Source organism: Mus musculus, chromosome X, assembly GCF_000001635.26.
Source record: "Mus musculus strain C57BL/6J chromosome X, GRCm38.p6 C57BL/6J".
Lineage (NCBI taxonomy): Eukaryota > Metazoa > Chordata > Mammalia > Rodentia > Muridae > Mus > Mus musculus.
In genome coordinates this window covers 139,814,611-139,832,124 of record NC_000086.7, presented here as the reverse complement: position 1 = coordinate 139,832,124, position 17,514 = coordinate 139,814,611, and the positions used below count along the sequence as shown (strand labels likewise).

Sequence of the window (17,514 nt, the reverse complement as noted above, 5' to 3'; positions counted from 1 at the left end):
CCTTTAAGAAGTCATACCTGGGGCAGGTTGGAAGGAGCCTCCGTGAAGGCCAGTAGAAATGACTTTATGAGTCTCGAACATCTAACAAGGGGAGAAGAGGAATCACAATACAATAGATTCAGGCAGGATGTAAGCTTTAAGTCATAACCTTCTATGGAAAGACAGCTTGTTTCTGTTAGAGAAGGCGAATCACTTCAGTCCATTCATTCTGCGTAAATTTGGGTGCTCTATGAAAGGTTTTCTTTTAGGGTAGTAATGGGATCCAAGATGATGGAGCAGTCAGTGTTCAATGCAAATCTCTCCAGTGCATGCAAGTTCCCTTACAAATAGTGCAAACTAAGGTCTAAAATAGCCATAAGTGCATCAGCAAAGGAAAGAAGCAATGCTTGTGGTTTCTTTATATATTTTGAATGAATTATGCTGAAAGTTGATGAGTTTGTATTTTAAAATAATGCTTAAAGGGTGCCTCTGTTGCCTAGGAATACTGGTTTTGTTTGGGAGGAGCATGCTTCGGACTGCTCTCATCTCCCCCAGCTTTGTCTTGTGGAAGGTATATTTAGGTAGAACCAAAAGGACTGGCTCTCTCTTCTCCCACTTGCAGGGTAGAGGCACTCACTCTGGCATAGCACGCTGACAAAACTAGGCTTTCATTGGACCAGCTTGAGATTGCTCATAGATCAAAGGATCATTCTAGGCAGAACAAGTCCAGAAAGACTCCAATCCTCATTCATAATGCAGTGACTATGGAAGAAATAGGCTCTTGTCTCTACTTCCACTTTTTGCATAAGGCAAGCCTTACGGTTGAACTTAAGGTGCCTCTACCTAAAGGAACTGACTATCTACAACAAAATATCAAGAAGTTGATGCCTAAGGACACTGCCAGAAATAAAATAGATTATGATAGATGATCATTAAGATGTTACTTATAATTTCATAATACAGCTTACAGACATAAAGTAGCTGGACATTCAGACATTTGGTAATGGAATCCGAGAGAGACAATTAAGAAAAGTTTTTATGAGATGGCAGTTGATTCTAGGTGTCAGCAAGACTATGCGTAAGCACAAACCAGCGCCCACTAAGAAACAAACAGAATAGGTGGACATCAGGTGAACTGGAAAACCAATACCCAAGCCACATTCAGAGAAAACAACAACAGGTAGCAACCCCAGTGGCATAGATTTAATACTATGACCACCAATCACTGGCCAAATAATGCTCTTATCCAGTGACAGTTCCTAAGAAGCCAGGCTTTAAGATAAAAATGACACACATCCCTGACAGTTTGGACTATGTATGTATGTATGTACGTATGTATGTTTGAGTCTCTGCTCTCTTGGAGTTCACTAAAAAGGGAGAATCTAAGCAATTACAAAGTGGATGTTTCAGAAACAAACTCCTTACATTTTGGTGGCAGCCTCCGAGTCACAAGCAAATACAGTATAAAAGGGTAAAAAGCTAACTGGAGAGGGGCACTAAATCACAAACTCTGACCAGTAACTGATGAGTGGGCTATGATGGACCGGGGTGAGCCCTAGGTGGTGTGAGTTCAATCCATGAGACACGCATGAAAGAAGGAGAGAGCCAGATCCCACAAGTTTTTCTCTGACTTCCACATGTATGTCATAGAATACACATGCATTCAGACATAAAAAACAAAATACAATAAACATTTAGTAAAAGTATGCAAGGAATGACAATATAGAGCCCAAGACAGGGAGAATCAGTGTCCAGAATTTTTATACTATGTTTGCTAAAATGTTTAGGTGTCAAGAACAAATTAGGAGATATGCAAGGAAATATGAAAGCATAACTATACATAGGAAGGAAAAATAGGCCATTGAAACTGCTCTTGAAGATACCTCGGTGTTTAGTCTGACAGAGTCCAAAGCAACCACTAATAATATGTTCAAAGACCTAAAGAAAATTATGGATGAAATATTAAGGCATATATGGAGACAGTGTTTTATCAAGCACAAAATAACAATAAAATAATGGAAAAATAACCAAATCAAAATTCTGTAAATAAAAGTACTGGCATGAAAACTTCTTCAAAAGACTCAAAAACACAATTAAAATTAAGAAGAGTAACGAATTACCGAAATGGAACAGTCCAATATAGATTATTCAATCAGAAGAACATAGACAGAAGTGACAATGGAGATAAAAATCACACATATTCCTGACAAAGCCTCAGAGACAAGTCCACTAACTCTGCATAGTATTATGTGAAGATGAGACGGAGGGAGTAGAAACGGTATTTTAAAATAATAGCTAAAATCTTCCCAGATTTGATGAATGGCGTTAGCCTGGGCATTTAAGAACAATAAACTCAACATAGATAGACAGCCAGTCAGGTCACAGTAAAAATACTGAAGCTCAAAGGGAGAAAGAAAATCTCTAAAGCAGAGAGTATAAGTCTTGTACTAGCAAATTGCATTCAGATTAATGGGTAATTTCTCATTAAAAAATGAAGATCAGAAGGTGATGGGATGGTACTATGACTAGGATATGGTTGGCCCCCAGTAAAACGTATGTTGACATGTAATTGTCTGTGTAACAGTATTCATCAGATCATTTAGAGCTATTGGACCTTCCATTGTGAAGGTCTCTGCCTTCTGAGTGCTCCTCTCCCTTCTTCCATGAGTGAGGCTGTAGTGAGACTTTCTCCAGAAGCCAAGGAGATCAGCATTCAGAACTGCGAACCAAAATCATTACCTCTTTCCTTAGAAGTTACCCAGCTCTGGTATTCTATTCTGTTAATAGCAATATGAAATAGATGTTAAAAAGATAAAATATTTCCAGTATCAGGAAAAAAAAACAACAAACAAACTCTCCAAAATGAGATCATTTTATTTCCAAGTATACCAAAGCTGTACAAATTTACAAGTCTAGCAGATGATAATTTTAACTCTTCTTTTTACAGCTAGTTACTTATTTTGCACACGTAAGTCTGTGTGCACACATGCATGTGCTACAGCATAGGTACGGCAGTCAGAGGAGAACTCGTGGGAGTTGGTTCTCTCTCACCATGTGGATTCTAGTGATCAAACTCAGGCTGTCAGGCTTGATGTCAGGTGTCCTTACCTGCTGAAGCATCTTGCTAGCACAGACTTCTGTCAACAAGACCGTCTACGATTATGCACTTTAAAACAAAAAAAAAATTATTCTAGCTATAAAAAGATATTTAATGATAAAGAAGTCCATTGGGGAGGCATAATAAGAAAACCACAAAGCATAATTAGACATAAGGAAGGAAACGATTAAAGTGGAAATGAAACGGAGATAACCAAAACAGTAGAGAAAATCAGCAAGACTAAAATGCACAATGTTTAAACAACAACAAAATTTAAGAGAAAAAAAGACAAATGCAACTTTATTTATACCTTCAAAAATATCTAAAATAAATGTAGCAGAAGTGATACAAACAAGATCTGTACGCTAGAAAACAGCGAAACATTGTTGAATTAAAGGCAGCTAAATGAATAGAAAGACATCTGTCATTTCTGTTATCAAAGGGTTTCTTACCTTAAAAAAAAAAAACTCAGTAGTCTCCAACTGGTGTACAGATGCAGTATAATCTCTCTCAAAACACCAGATGTCTCTGTTGTAATATCAACAGACTCATTCTAAAATTCATATGGAAATGCCAGGAACAGAAAGTCAGTCCAACAGTCTTGAAGAAGGAGAAAGTTAGCAAAGTTATCATTCACCTTTAATAATATCCAGTAGTTAAGACAGTGTGATAGTGGTATAAGGTTAGACACGTATTTCTGTGGAAAAGAAAAGAAAAACATACCTTTACATTTATGGTCAGTAGATTTGAATGCAACAAAATATACATGGCCATCAACATAAATTTTTCTGCTTCAAACTTTGGAGCAGCTAACAAGCCAGGCTTTTCATAATTGGCCTCTTTTATTTGGCATGTTTCCAAGGTTTATCCAATTTGTAGCCCACATCAGTATATTACTGCTGCTCTAGTGCTGATATGGTTGCACCCCAATAATTTACATGTAAAAATGTAATCCCTCCTGTTTGATATACAATATGGAAACTTAATCCAAACATGTTTGGAGGTTGGGTCTTTGGGAGGTGATTAGGGTTGGATAAAGTCATTAGGGAAACCTAATGACTAAATTTTGGTGAGAGTCATTAAAAGGACAAGGGGAAACAGAGTATCATGAGAGAGAGAGGGAGAGAGAAGAGGAGGACAGTACAGAAGGAAAGAGACTGACCAGAAGTGGCAACATAGAGACTACAGACACAGATACTGATGTGTGCTCCCTGTCTCTTATCACAGGATGCCTTGCACCATCTTGGCAGTCTGTACTCAAGTAGGATGAGAAAATATACATATATACCCCATAGATGGGAATACATGTTATAAAAGAATGTTAACGTTTTTACAGGAGGACTGGGAGAGCTAGATCAGTTGATAAAGGGCTTACCACCCAAGCACAAAGACCCAAGTTTCATCCACAGCATCCACATTAACAAAAGCCAGATTCCGCAGTGCATGCTTGTAACCACGTCACTGGGGAGATAGAAACAGAGAAAGAATCCCTCTCCAGCTAACCTCGCCTAAACACGAGCTCCAGGCCCCAATGAGAGACCCTGTCTCAAAAACCAAGGTGAGTGACTCTTAAGGAGCTACACACCCAGTATTCACTGCTGGCCCCACATACACACGTACCTGTGCGAATGTGTGTGAGTGTGAGTGTGTGTGCACGCGCACAGTGTTAGAAAACTTCAGAAGTGGCACTCAAGCTAGATTTAGACGTAAAATGTTAGAAAAGAGAAACTCATTCTGGTCAAATGAAGCACAAAAAGAAGTCACCCAGCAGTTCAATATGTCCAAGTGTTTAGAAAGAAACAATAGAAGATACAGTTAAGGCCAAATTATATATCCCAGATCTGCCACTCAGCATCAGCAGACAGTCCCTTATAACCTCTTCCTGACCGTTCTTTACAAGCAGTTGAGATAATATTACCTTCCAATTGAGAGAATTAGATAAGGCTTCACACACGCTCTAGCATAGGTTTTAGGCATGGGAAGGCTTGCTTGTCCAGCTAAAACATAAATGTTATGTTATTGGAAGCAACGTGTACAAATTTAGAAATAGGAAGTGCATAATCTGAAGCAGTGCTTCGGGAGATTAATTTAGTGCATGAGCTGGAGGCAAAACCCATCCCAGAAGCCATTGCGATAATCCAGAATGGCAGCTGCCTCATCTGGCAATGTTCGGAGTGTAAGTCACCTTATAAAACACCACCACAAAAATTGCCAAGAATTTGATGTTGTTCACACCAATAGAAACAGGAGCGACTACTGAGATACCATTGGGATATCCAGGAAAAAAAATGTGTGTTAAGCAGTTGTAAATACAGGACTTGGGTGTTAGGACTTGGGAGAATGTGGGAGATTTTGCCCTCCCACAGGTTGGGGCCAACAGGTTGTCTCAGATTACAGGAAAGAAGGACCATTATCAAAAGTGGAGCTAGGAACAGAGCTCTTAGAGTTGGGGAAATGAAGACCAGACAGACAACACAACTTTTTTTTTGTTTTTTTGTTTTTTTCGAGACAGGGTTTCTCTGTGTAGCCCTGGCTGTCCTGGAACTCACTTTGTAGACGAGGCTGGCCTCAAACTCAGAAATCCGCCTGCCTCTGCCTCCCGAGTGCTGGGTTTATAGGCGTGCACCACCACGCCCAGCCAGACAATGCAACTTTATTTAACCTTTTTTAAAACTTGTTTTTTTGTCTTTTTTGTTTGTTTGTTTTTTTAAGACAGGTTCAGTCTATAACCCTCCCTGGCAGGCCTGTAGTCTAGGCTGGCTTCAAAGTTACATCAGTCTCCCTGCCTTCTCATGCTTCCCAAGTGCTGAAATCACAGGCATGCAGTCTGCAGTTCTATGTCCAGCCTTTCTCAGTATTATACAAACCTTTCCTCGGTTCCTGCCAAAGGAATGTGTTACTGTCCTCAGCCCCAGAGCTAAGAACACTATATGTAGTATCCTTTATGCAGTCTTAAGGATGAAGATGGATGTTCCTTCCTATTCTCAGAATCCCTCTTCATCTCCCTAAAGGGTAACAACAGATCCGTTGAGATGGCAGGCCAGTTTGGGGTCTGAAAAACTCAGAGCATCATAAGAAGTTAAGACTGAGATGTCTCAGAAACCACAGACCTATGGGCAGCCTGGAGGTCCTCTGAGGAGGCCAATTACATGCCTGATTCTTGCTCATCCAAAGTTCAACTTTTTTTTTTTAACTGTGGCACTTCTTGGTCATCTGAAGAAACATGGCATTCCAATCCTTCAGCCTGTATAAAATCACCCATGGGTCTCTCTGGTAATCAGCTGTTTTGATAGATTCTTCACCCAATTAGGACTTCTTGCAGCCAGAACAGGAAAGTGACTTCAGAAAAAAGGCAATTCCAGCTTGTGCCTGACCAAATGAAGTTGTTTGTCATAATGGGAAAATGACTTGAACTGACTGGTCTATTTTCTTGGTTTCTAACTTGGGCCTTGTGTTTTAATTAACTTTTACAGGGGAAAAAATGGGCAATGGTCATAATCCACTTGGCTGGCAAGGAATTGTACGAAGTTCTGTTGCAATATAAAAATGTGCTAAGTCTTTGATACTGGAGGGTTTTGTGATACTTTAAAATTAATGAGCTGGCTTTATTCTCTGCATAAACTGCTAGGCTTTTTTTTATGACCTTTTATTCCATTCTATGTTAAGAAATTGTGGTGTGTGTGTGTGTGTGTGTGTGTGTGTGTGTGTGTGTGTGTCTAGTTTTTGTTTGTCTTCGTCTATTTGCTTTTAGGAAGCCTCACAGTTAGACTGGTTTAAACTTCATCTCTAAAACTTTTTACCGAGCTCAGTCTACTCCTGGTTTATTCTTATGCTGACCCTTAAAACCCACCGACTTTATTTCTCCCTCAACACCGTCTGCCAGCTCATCCAGTTGTAGGAGTGGAGGCGTTGGGGCTTAGAGGGGCCGAGTTGTTGTACCACTTTGGTAATGGAACAGAATACATTAGACCAGGTAACCTGAAAAGGAAAAAAAAATGTTTGTTGAGAGTACAGGTCTAAAGATTCGAGGGCATGGTGTGGCAGTGCTCTGGTGAAGGCCTTATGGTGGATGGTCTCACAATGTTAAGGTTGTGTGTGTGAGAAATGTTGCATCTTTTATAACATCTGGTTTTCCTGAGAACTAAGTCAGGGTCCCATTAGTGGTGCTTTAATCCCCCCTGAAGATAACACCCCCAGTAACCGAACAACCTCTCACAAAAGGCTTTCTCTTAAAAGTTCCCATTACCTGTTAACATTGACACACTAGGGACAGATTCTATCATACTCTTAGGGAATAAACCATATCTCAGCCATGAATACGTGCCATAATGAGGGGCTTTGTCAAATTAGAATAATCTTTACCTGTTCTGTGACAAGTTACAATTTTATCTCTTCTTTTTGCAGAAAGTACAAATTGATTCTAGGCGAGGAGCCTGTAGAGAAACGAAGGAAGATCCAAACTGAGATGCCGCTATCTCCTATAGATTACTCCATGTCCGGTTTTTACAGGAGGGTAGAAGCAGCTACCGCCTACCCAGAAGGAGAAAACAGCCCTGATAAATGCAGTTCTGAGAGAAGTACACCACCACATCTCATACCAGAATACCCAGAATCAAACAAGCATACAGAGGAGAACAGGGAAGCCCCAGCACTTTGTCCAGGGTCCCAGGACCAAGATCAGGGGTTCCTGCTTCCTGAAGAATTAGAAGATCAGATGCCAAAATTGGTAGCAGAAGAGTCTAACAGAAGTAGTGAGAACATAGACAAAGACATGAATAAAGGGCCGTTTGTAGCTGTTGTCGGTGTTGCAAAGGGAGTTGCAGATTCAGGCGCTCCCATCCAGTTAGTCCCCTTTAACAGGGAGGAATTTGTAGGCAAAAGAAAGAGAGCAGAATCCTGGAAGAGAGCAAATCCTTACTCTTCTGCGGCTCCTGCAGCCACTGCTGGAAAAGGAAAGGATTGCCAGGACAGTAGAAGTCGGAACATGCCAAAGATAAAGACCCCAAAAGAGTCGGAAGAATTGAAGAGAACCACGGAAAAATTGGAACGTGTTTTGGCTGAAAGGAATTTGTTCCAGCAAAAGGTTTGGGCAACAGCTTACCACTAGGGATAAGAAGAGATCTTTGTAAGCAAAGGACTAGGGCAGTGGTTCTCATCCTTCCTAATGCTGGGGCCCTTTCACACAGTTTCCTCATGTTGTGGTAACCCCCAAACATAAAGTCATTTTTGTTGCTACCTCATGACTGTAATTTTGCTACTCTTACAAATTGTAATATAAATATCTTTGTTTTCTAATGGTCTTGGGCAACCTCTTGTAAAAAGAGTCATTTGACTCCCCCAAGAGGTCATGACCCACAGGTTGAGAACCACTGGACTAGGGTGTTGCTATTTTGGTGATTTCTTTCATTCGCTGAGGCTTTTAAGCGAAATCCCCATCAACTAGATTGTGGTATATCTCAGATTGAGTGGACCCTGGTGTTCTTTCCCTCTATGTTGTAGGTTTGACAAGAGACTTGTGTAGGTACAATAAAGTATTATAAATAATGGAATCGCAGGGTAGATTTAGAAATGGTTTGGGGTACTCGAGCTTATGGTTGTACATTGGATCATTGGATTCCTCTTTCTTGGAATACAGGTAGAGGAGCTGGAACAGGAGAAAAACCACTGGCATTCTGAATATAAGAAAGCTCAACATGAATTGGTGACCTATAGTACCCAGGAGACAGAAGGCATATACTGGAGCAAGAAGCACATGGGTTATCGCCAAGCTGAATTCCAGATTCTGAAAGCCGAGCTAGAAAGAACCAAAGAGGAGAAGCAAGAACTAAAAGAGAAACTGAAAGAGACAGAGTCACACCTGGAAGTATTGCAGAAGGCCCAGGTCTCCTTCCGGAACCCAGAGGGAGATGACCTAGAAAGGTTAATTACTAGGGTTTAGTTATCAGCTTGTGAGTACTAATGGGAATTATCCGCTGAGACCCCCCAGTTGCTGGGAGGAAGCCTTAATCCATAGACCACCACGGATTGAGTAATTATTTCTTAGAAAGTGGCAGCCAGGTTCCCAGTGTTTGATGGCGTGGTGCTTTCAGACTTCTTTCTACATAGTGGAGACAGAATTGTTAAGAAATGTAGGCCCATTTTGAAGGGACTTCATTTTATTCTGTTGGCTAATGACTTCATGTCATCTCTTCTCCTCCTGCCCCTTCACTCCATCATACAGGGCTTTGGCCAGGCTCACTCGGCTACGTGTCCACGTCAGCTATCTCCTTACTTCTGTCCTCCCTCACTTGGAGCTTCGTGAGATCGGGTATGACTCAGAACAAGTGGATGGGATCCTGTACACAGTGCTGGAAGCAAATCACATACTGGACTGAGCACCAGGCTATATATCCTCTCGTAGCTTTCTTTTCTCCCTTGTGCCTGTGTACTGAATGTCCTCCCTTGTCTTGTTTCTCCTTTCTCCCCTTCTCCCTTCCTCCCCTTCTCCCCAGACCCCAGCCTCTTTCTTTCTCTTCACCTTTATGCCTTATATGGAGAATCTTTGAATGAGTCCTGGCTCTTAATCGGTGTGCTTCACATTTATGGTGGGTGTGAAGAAAGAGGCCCATTCAACAGCTTTTTTTTTTTTTTAAGAGTTCAGGAACAGAAAAGCAATAGTCACCAAGTTAGGTGACCTGAAAGCTTTAATTTTGATGATCTAGTAGATACTTGGCCCGTTTCATATTCCTGATAATGGTTTGTATTAATTTAGGTGAAACCAGTCAGCAAATGTTGGGTCCAATGTGCTTGGTGGGATAAGTAATGATTTCAGCCCTGCCAAGGTTCTAGCAATCTAGTTGGAAGCACAAGGCACACCAAGTTAACTAACTATACAGAGAAGGGTATGGTGTGTATGAGTGGTATCCACATGACATGGAAGATAGAGTAGAGTGGTTTAAAGGAAGGCAGTACACCATAAGTGGGACCTAAATGAAGCTTTCAAGAGTGAACATGACGGCACTCTTAATGATGGTTGGTGCTTAGGTGGTAGGATTATGGTTGATGATTTTTTCCTTCCTATCTTCTTGCCCTCTTTACACTGCAATTTTTCTCTAACATTCTTGTTGCCCTCCTTACATTGCCAAATAAATTGTTTTGAAAGCTAACAAGTAGGCTTGAATTTGGGTGTCAAATGAGACATTTATGAAAGTATGATGTAATTTTACATTTATAATTAATGTTGAGTTTAATATTACCTCTGGAGAGACAGCATAAACAAATGTGCCCCTCCCCCCAATCCAGAATGTGAAAAATGTGTTTGGTAACAACAATAGACTAGAGTAAAGGAAAGCTGCCAGCCACCGCACAAGTGTTCCATGGTGTTTTTATTGTCATAAAAGATATGTGAAAATAAATATATAAGGATCTAAATCTTAAATTTCAGGTAGCAGGGGAAATATTTTAGGATAGAAAGATTTAGTTGCCATCCCTCGCAATATTCCTACATACTTTCTAGGCTATACAGAGTGAGAGATAGACCTCAGAGTACAGAAGTCGTACATCTTATGCACATGTAAAGATGTTTTGTGAATCCATTGCTTTATTATATTTATATAGTATATTGTCTCAAAGAGCTAAGGTACTCCTGAAGGGTCACTGAGCAGTGAACACTATATATAGATACCTATGTATATGTGTATCTCAGCAGGAAGATAAACCAGGAAGTAAAAGGTAGGAATAAGAGAAGGTGGAATCCACCATCAGTAAGATGATTCTCTGGTACAGACCAAACACGTTGAATAGTCATTCTGTTTTCCTCAGTAGATTAACTTCGGAAGACTATCCTAAGGATACTTTACCTCCTTTGAAAGGAGGCCCATCATAGATAGATATTCCTGTGAGTCTGTAGAGAATATGGTGAGGCCAGTAGCCAGGCTTCACCATCAGAATGGTACTTAAACATAGCTCTGCTCCACCATTCTACTTCACCCCATCTCTAGCAGGCTGTATCATTAACTTTCATCGTAACCATTTGCATCAGTATATCCAAGGCCTCAGTTGTCTAAATGGGATTGCTAGCAAGGGAAGGATAACACATGCAATTATTTTTCTCAGTCGTACTTGTCACATAGGGACTGGGAGTGGTGGAACTTTGCACAGATAAGAATAGTATGAATGGAAGCCCGTGAGAGGAGGAATATCAGTGAATGTTGGATGAGTGTGGGGAGGGGAAGCAGATGATGGAGCTTAAATGGGGAAGAAAGATGGAAAACTTAACTCATCCTTACCGGTGCTTCCTGTCTGCACAGACTTTATCTGATCCATGCCCTGCCAGCCCATGCTTTTCAATGCAGGCTGCTTCTTCCAGAAAGACTCACTTGTGTGAGTCTGTCCACTCCAGTAACAAGACCTAGTGTTTGGTTAGCTCTTTACTGATCACCAGCACCACCACCACCGACATTGGTGCCAAAATTCTAACCTTTTACAAATGTCCTACAAGACCCGCTGCATACCTCTACTTTGTCTCAGCAGCCCTTTGTCATTTGCCACATACTCTGGTCTGCTTGATTTCCTACCAGAAACACATCAGGCTAGCCTCAGATCTGGGCTGCATTGGTCTGTCTGTGGTCTCACCATCCTTTACCCTTACTGCAATGAAGGAATTCTCTAGTGCAGACAATACACTTTGAAAGGTGGTCCATCATAGATATTCCTGTGAGGTTTGAACTCGTGTTAAATACCACTGTGGAAAGAAAGATTGAAGAGTGTTGCCCATTCTTACCAGAAGCCATGACTTAGTATGAAGACGGATACTGACAACAGAGCAAGCACGGGTGTCTCCTCCTGGCTTTTCCTCTTAGGTTAATACAAATCTCTTTACAAATGTTTCTCTTTTATTTGCCACAGTTAGCATGTAGGCATTTATTATCTAATTCCTTGACAATGAAATAGATTCTTAGTTGGCCTCCCTAGTCTCCTACCCTCATTCCTCAATACACACTTCTTAATATCACTATCTCTATTTAAAAGCTCAACTTTATCAGGTCATATCTCTGCTCAAAGACCTGCTATTGCTCACTATTGACCACAGAATGCTATGCAAATTCTTTAGCATGGTTCTCAAGTGGTGTGTGCCATAACCACCCTTTCTGGTCACTCATCTTCCAACAAGGGACACACAAGCTATATTACACTCACATGGGACCTGTAGCTTCTGAATGCACCTTGAGATTTGTCCTCTGCCTTTGCTATTCCACTTCTGGAATGTTCTCCTTAATCATCTTTCCTTTGGTTCAAATGCCAACTTATTTTTGAAAATTCCTCTCACCCAGGAGGGCATGAAATGTTTCTCTGAGCATTTAAGCCTCGTATCATTTATTCGACTTGTATCATAAAATTCCTGATCCTATGTTTCCTATTAGGAAGCTCCAGATTGATATTCAACTGCCTACTTGACACTTACATATCTCGCAGACATTTCAAGTAAATCATGTTAAAAAATAAACAGTGATACCCCAGGATTATTCCTCCCCCACAATTTTCTTCATGTTAGAAAATGGCACCCCCTCCCACCCTGTTGCTCCAGCTAGAATCCTGGAAGTCATCTTTAATTCCTCTTCTCTCATTCCCCACATCCAGTCTGTCAAGAAATCTGTTGTTTCTAGTTCCAAAGCATAATCTTGACTTTACTCACTTTTACCACAACAACCTTAGTCCAAACTCCCATCAGTTTGCCTTGTATCGTAATGACTGATAGAGATGTTGGACTCTCCCTTGTTCTCACATCTGTCTTATCACTAGAAATAGTGTGGTTTTCAAAATAAATTACAAATTGAATCATGTGACTCTCAGCTTAAAGGCAATGACTCTTCATTTCACGTAGAGCAAAATCCACCCCTGCTAACAGTGTCCCACGAAGGCCTACCTACCTCTTACATTTGTCTCAGTGGTCTTTCATCGTTTACTTTCCCCTTCACATTTGGCTTCCCAGTGAAACATACCAAGCTCTCACCTAAGCTCAGACCGTCACCTATACTGTGCCTTCTCTTGAGATGTCCTTTACCCATTCTGCTCCTTTGGGAAGGCTGTTTCCAGTCTTGGCACGGTTCACTCTTCTTGTTTCCATCTTCTTCCCAGAAAGGCCTTGTCTTTTCCTGCTATTTCTACCCCATTATCTTCCCACAATTCCCTTGTTTTGTTTCTAATTTATAGCAAGCTTGTAGATTTGGCCATTTTCATTCATTCAAGAAACATTCGTTGGGCACCTACTATGTGCTGTGTGATCCCCAGTGGTGAATATAACACACATTGTTCCTACATACCTGTTTCAATAAGTTCTAGATGACCATGCTTGGTTTGCTAATTCCTGTATCCTACTGCTTACCATAGTATCTGGGATATAGGAAATGAACAATAAATGATTGTTATGAATGGTTTAATGATGTGTTTTGTTCATATCTCCATCTCAGTGATCTAAACAATGTCCCATTCATGGGAGACGGTGAATAAATGAATATGAGTGAGGTAGATAACAGCCCTGGGCATTAACCTCTGAAAATGAAAGACTGACACAGTAGGTGCTGCCAGCTGTAAGAAATAGGGTTGCTGTGAGTAGCCTAGTAGCTACTGTTTAGCAACTTTTCTTTATGAGACATTAGACTATTAAAGACAAAGGGGAACTGAGTGTTCTTCACACAAACAACCTGAATAGATACTGAGAAGTACAAAATGTAGCCAGGAGACAGACCAGATCTTGAGAGTAAGAACCAAAAAAAAAATATATATATATATATATATATATATATATATATATATATATATATATATGTAAGAACTCCTCTTCAGTCTTCTCAAGAGTGATGGTGGTTCCTTGGGATTGTAAAAAGAAGAGCTATTCACAAGCTAAGAACAGAGCAAGTCCGAAGGAAAAAAAAAGTTCTGGGCGTGGGTTAGCTCAGCACATACTTGTTGTGTGAACAGATGGGTACCAGGATGATTAGCAGACCAGCGACCCTGAGGCATCAGAGGTCAGGAGGGTTTGTTTTTCCATGGCTAGTACTTGTACATTATGTGGCTTAACAGTTTAAAGGCAAAGGCTGTGTTCTTGGTTCCCAGGGGCAGTCTCAAGATAGAGCATGTTTAAGAAGGAAAGCTACTTTCTGTAGCACTTCATTAGGGGGAAAGAATAGCAGTCTTTGCAAGAATTTTTGAGGAGTAAGGTCAGGGTGTAAGATCAGGCTAAGACAAGCATGATTTTCCCCTAAGGACTAGCATGTTTCATGAGGACCACCTTGCCGTACAATTTATATCAGGAGCCATCCAAATGCTTGAATTCAAAAGTCATCTTTGGCTGGAGAGATGGCTCGGTGATTAAGAGAGCTTGTAGAGATTAAGTGCTCTTGTAGAAAGAGGTTCCCAGAATCCATACTGGGGAGCTTGAAATAGCCTAGAATTCCAGCTTCAGAGGCTCTGCACCCTCTTCTGGTCCCACAGGCACCCATTTGTACATATGCACAGACACACGAATAGAAATACAATATAAAATAGATCTTCTTAAAAGTCAGTGTTGGACTGGAGAGATGGCTCAGTGGTTAAGAGCACTGACTGCTCTTCCAGAGGTCCTGAGTTCAATTCCCAGCAACCACATAGTGGCTCACAACCATCTGTGATGCCCTCTTCTGGTGTGTCTGAGGACAGCAGTGACAGTGTATTCACATACCTGAAATATATATATATTTTTAAAGTCAGTGTAAGTTTGTAAGCTCAGCATTCAAGAGGCTGGGGCACAAAGATCCGGAATCAAGGCCAGCCTTGGCTGCATAGTGAGAACATGTCTCAAAAGTCAAAACAGGTATTCAGATAATTAAAGTGTAAGAACTGACCTGAGAGTCTTGGGCATACAAAAGTTAGTTAATCAGTGAGACATGACTAGCAATTTATTTTACTTATTGGTTCTATTGAAGTATGGCCTTGTGCATGGGAAATATACATTGGCACTAGCGAACTAGAACTCCCATCCAGTTTTATAATGGAAAATAAAGTCTGAAGACCAAATTTTGGTTACTCGGCATCTTGGTGTGAATCACTGTAAACTCCCAACCCATTTTTAGATAATGTAGTACAAATGCTTTGATTGTTTTCTACACACCAAACGCATTCCAGACATCTGCCCATCATGTTCTGAAGGACATAGAAAATAACCTAAAGAGTCAGAACAAGTGCCCAATGCCCCAAATCTGCTCATCCAGATGGACCCTGAAAACCTAAAAGAGTTAGATAGTACAATGTAAAGAGAGACCTTTCCAGTTATAGGGAATAGAATAATCACATGATAGTAACAGAAATATAGGAACACATAGGTTAATGGGAAAGCTTAAAGTGAATATCCACTTGAAGCACAAGGAACAGAAGGAATCAAGAGCTTAGCATTCATTGCTTTAGGGGCTCAGAATTAGAAATGTGGCTGTTGAGAGCTCCTAAACAGTCCCTAAGTTCAGGAAGTTTAGCCCCAGTTGGCTGTGCCCTTGGATCAGATTCTTCTCCAGCAGCGGGACCTGGTGAATGCTTAGTTGTCTTCCACAGTTACAGGAATAGGCAAAAGAGCTATCTCATGCTCACTTTCTTTCCCAGCTTATTCTGTCGATAGAATCACATGACTAGAAATTGAGCCAAGACCTTCAGGAAAAGAATCTTGAAGAGCTTTGACCTGGAAAAGACAAGTGCACATCTAAATTCAATTGAGATCCATGTTAGAGCATGCACTTCACTGGCCCGGTGACATGGCTTAATAGGGAAAGGCACTTGTTGCTCATCCTAACTTGTTCAGTTCCCAGAACCCGCAAGGGGAAAACCAACTCTCTTAAATTGTCCTCTGACCTCCACACCCTTCCATGGCATGTGGAGCCATGTGGCATGTGTGCACTTGCCCTTCTTTAGCCTAAACACTTGGGAGGTAGAGGCAGAAACATCAGAAGTTCCAGGCAAGCTGCAGTAGCAGCTACATAACCAGATAAAGAGTTGAAGTCAGCCTGGACTAGACTCTCTCTCTCTCTCTCTCTCTCTCTCTCTCTCTCTCTCTCTCTCTCTCTCTCTCTCTCTGTGTGTGTGTGTGTGTGTGTGTGTGTGTGTGTGTGAGAGAGAGAGAGAGAGAGAGAGAGAGAGATTTGTTTTCCCCATACATCACAGACACTGTCACCAGCATGTTTAGATATGAGTTAATGATTTCAAATTTGCTACATGCCAAGACTGCACAGGGATTCTGCCTATTTTACAGACAAGAAAGTCAAGTATGGAGAATTGACAAGGCTTTCTCAAAATGTTAAGGGAAAAAAGTCTAAATCCAGGTTTGTGTGACCCCAGAAACATCACTCTTTGACCATTGCTTCATATAACCAGTCTAGTTTTTCTCCTTTCGGTAGGGAAAAAAAAATTCGAATAGGCAGCCCACACTGATCAGAGTGGTCGCAAATCACACACAATGTTTAACTGCCCTCATGATCGGAAATCATTCGCTTGTGTAACAAATATCTCTCCAAACAACCTGGAAATTCATTTCCTCTTGACTGGGTTTTTCACTCTGGCTGTTCCTTGGCAGCTTTCCTGATATCAAAACAGTTGTTGGGATCCTATTCCTACACTCCGGGAGGTCTTGGACTGGCTGCCCCCTTGCCTGAAGTGTTCTCTCTGGCTTCTTTGAACCACACCCCCCCCCCTTCCCAGACAATGCTGAGTTGGGCAAGTCTCAGGGAGTGAAAAAGTGACACTTGAGAACATACTAGTTTATTATTACACAGAGAAGAGTAAAATTAACCCCACGAGATGTCCTGGAATTGCCAACGGGATGGTAGCACTCCCTTGCCTACCCTATCTGCCTTTTTCTGATTTCTCTGCTGTCCTCGTCTTTGAAGCTGCTGAATCATCTACATATTTCAGGATATGTGTGTGTTATTCCAAATAAAAGCTCCTGCTCCGCAGTGGCTTCCCAATGACTGCTGTAGTTTTGTTATTTTTTTTTTTTTTGAAAATTGGATTCTTCTGGCTCCATTAAGGCCTGAATAGAAAATTTAGTGCAGTTTCTGTCGTCAGTGGCTGATCTGTGACTGAATATGTTTCTCTTTCCAGAAAATGGACTTGGTTTTTTAAGTCAAAGTCTTCGGGGGACCTTTAAACCAAGGGATTAGGACATTCCCAGCATCATCAGATAGTGCTTTGTGGAAGCTGCTCCTCCCTCCTCTCCTACCCCACCGGGTAATTCCCAGAGCAAACTCAGGCGGAGAAGCGACACTTTTAGAGCACTGCCCTTTGCCTTGGCCTCCAGCATCTCTCACTGAACTTTTTTCAAAGATTTCAGAGTGATAAGTGTGCAAAGATGGTGTGCCTGACACACCACTCATTTGCCATTTAGTGTGCCATCTTGCTACCTATGCTGGTAAAAGGATACAAGTATTCTCAGGGTTATC

General features: G+C 41.1%; 1 protein-coding gene across 4 annotated transcripts in view; it reads left to right on the top strand.

Annotated features, from left to right (window-relative positions):
* Morc4 (microrchidia 4) overlaps positions 1-10,490 on the top strand; it is a 50,058-nt gene extending 39,568 nt beyond the window's left edge. The window contains exons 15-17 of one of the 4 annotated variants that reach the window (NM_001193309.1): positions 7,481-8,159; positions 8,712-8,995; positions 9,297-10,490. In NM_001193309.1, coding sequence (NP_001180238.1) covers positions 7,481-8,159; positions 8,712-8,995; positions 9,297-9,450 — 1,117 coding nt within the window. In that variant the 3' untranslated portion in view covers positions 9,451-10,490. Of the gene's footprint in view, positions 1-7,480; positions 8,160-8,711 lie in introns of all 4 variants that reach the window. The other 3 variants (XM_006528618.3, XM_011247761.3, NM_029413.4) reach the window with 3 other exon arrangements.
* The last annotated feature ends 7,024 nt before the right edge of the window (positions 10,491-17,514 follow it).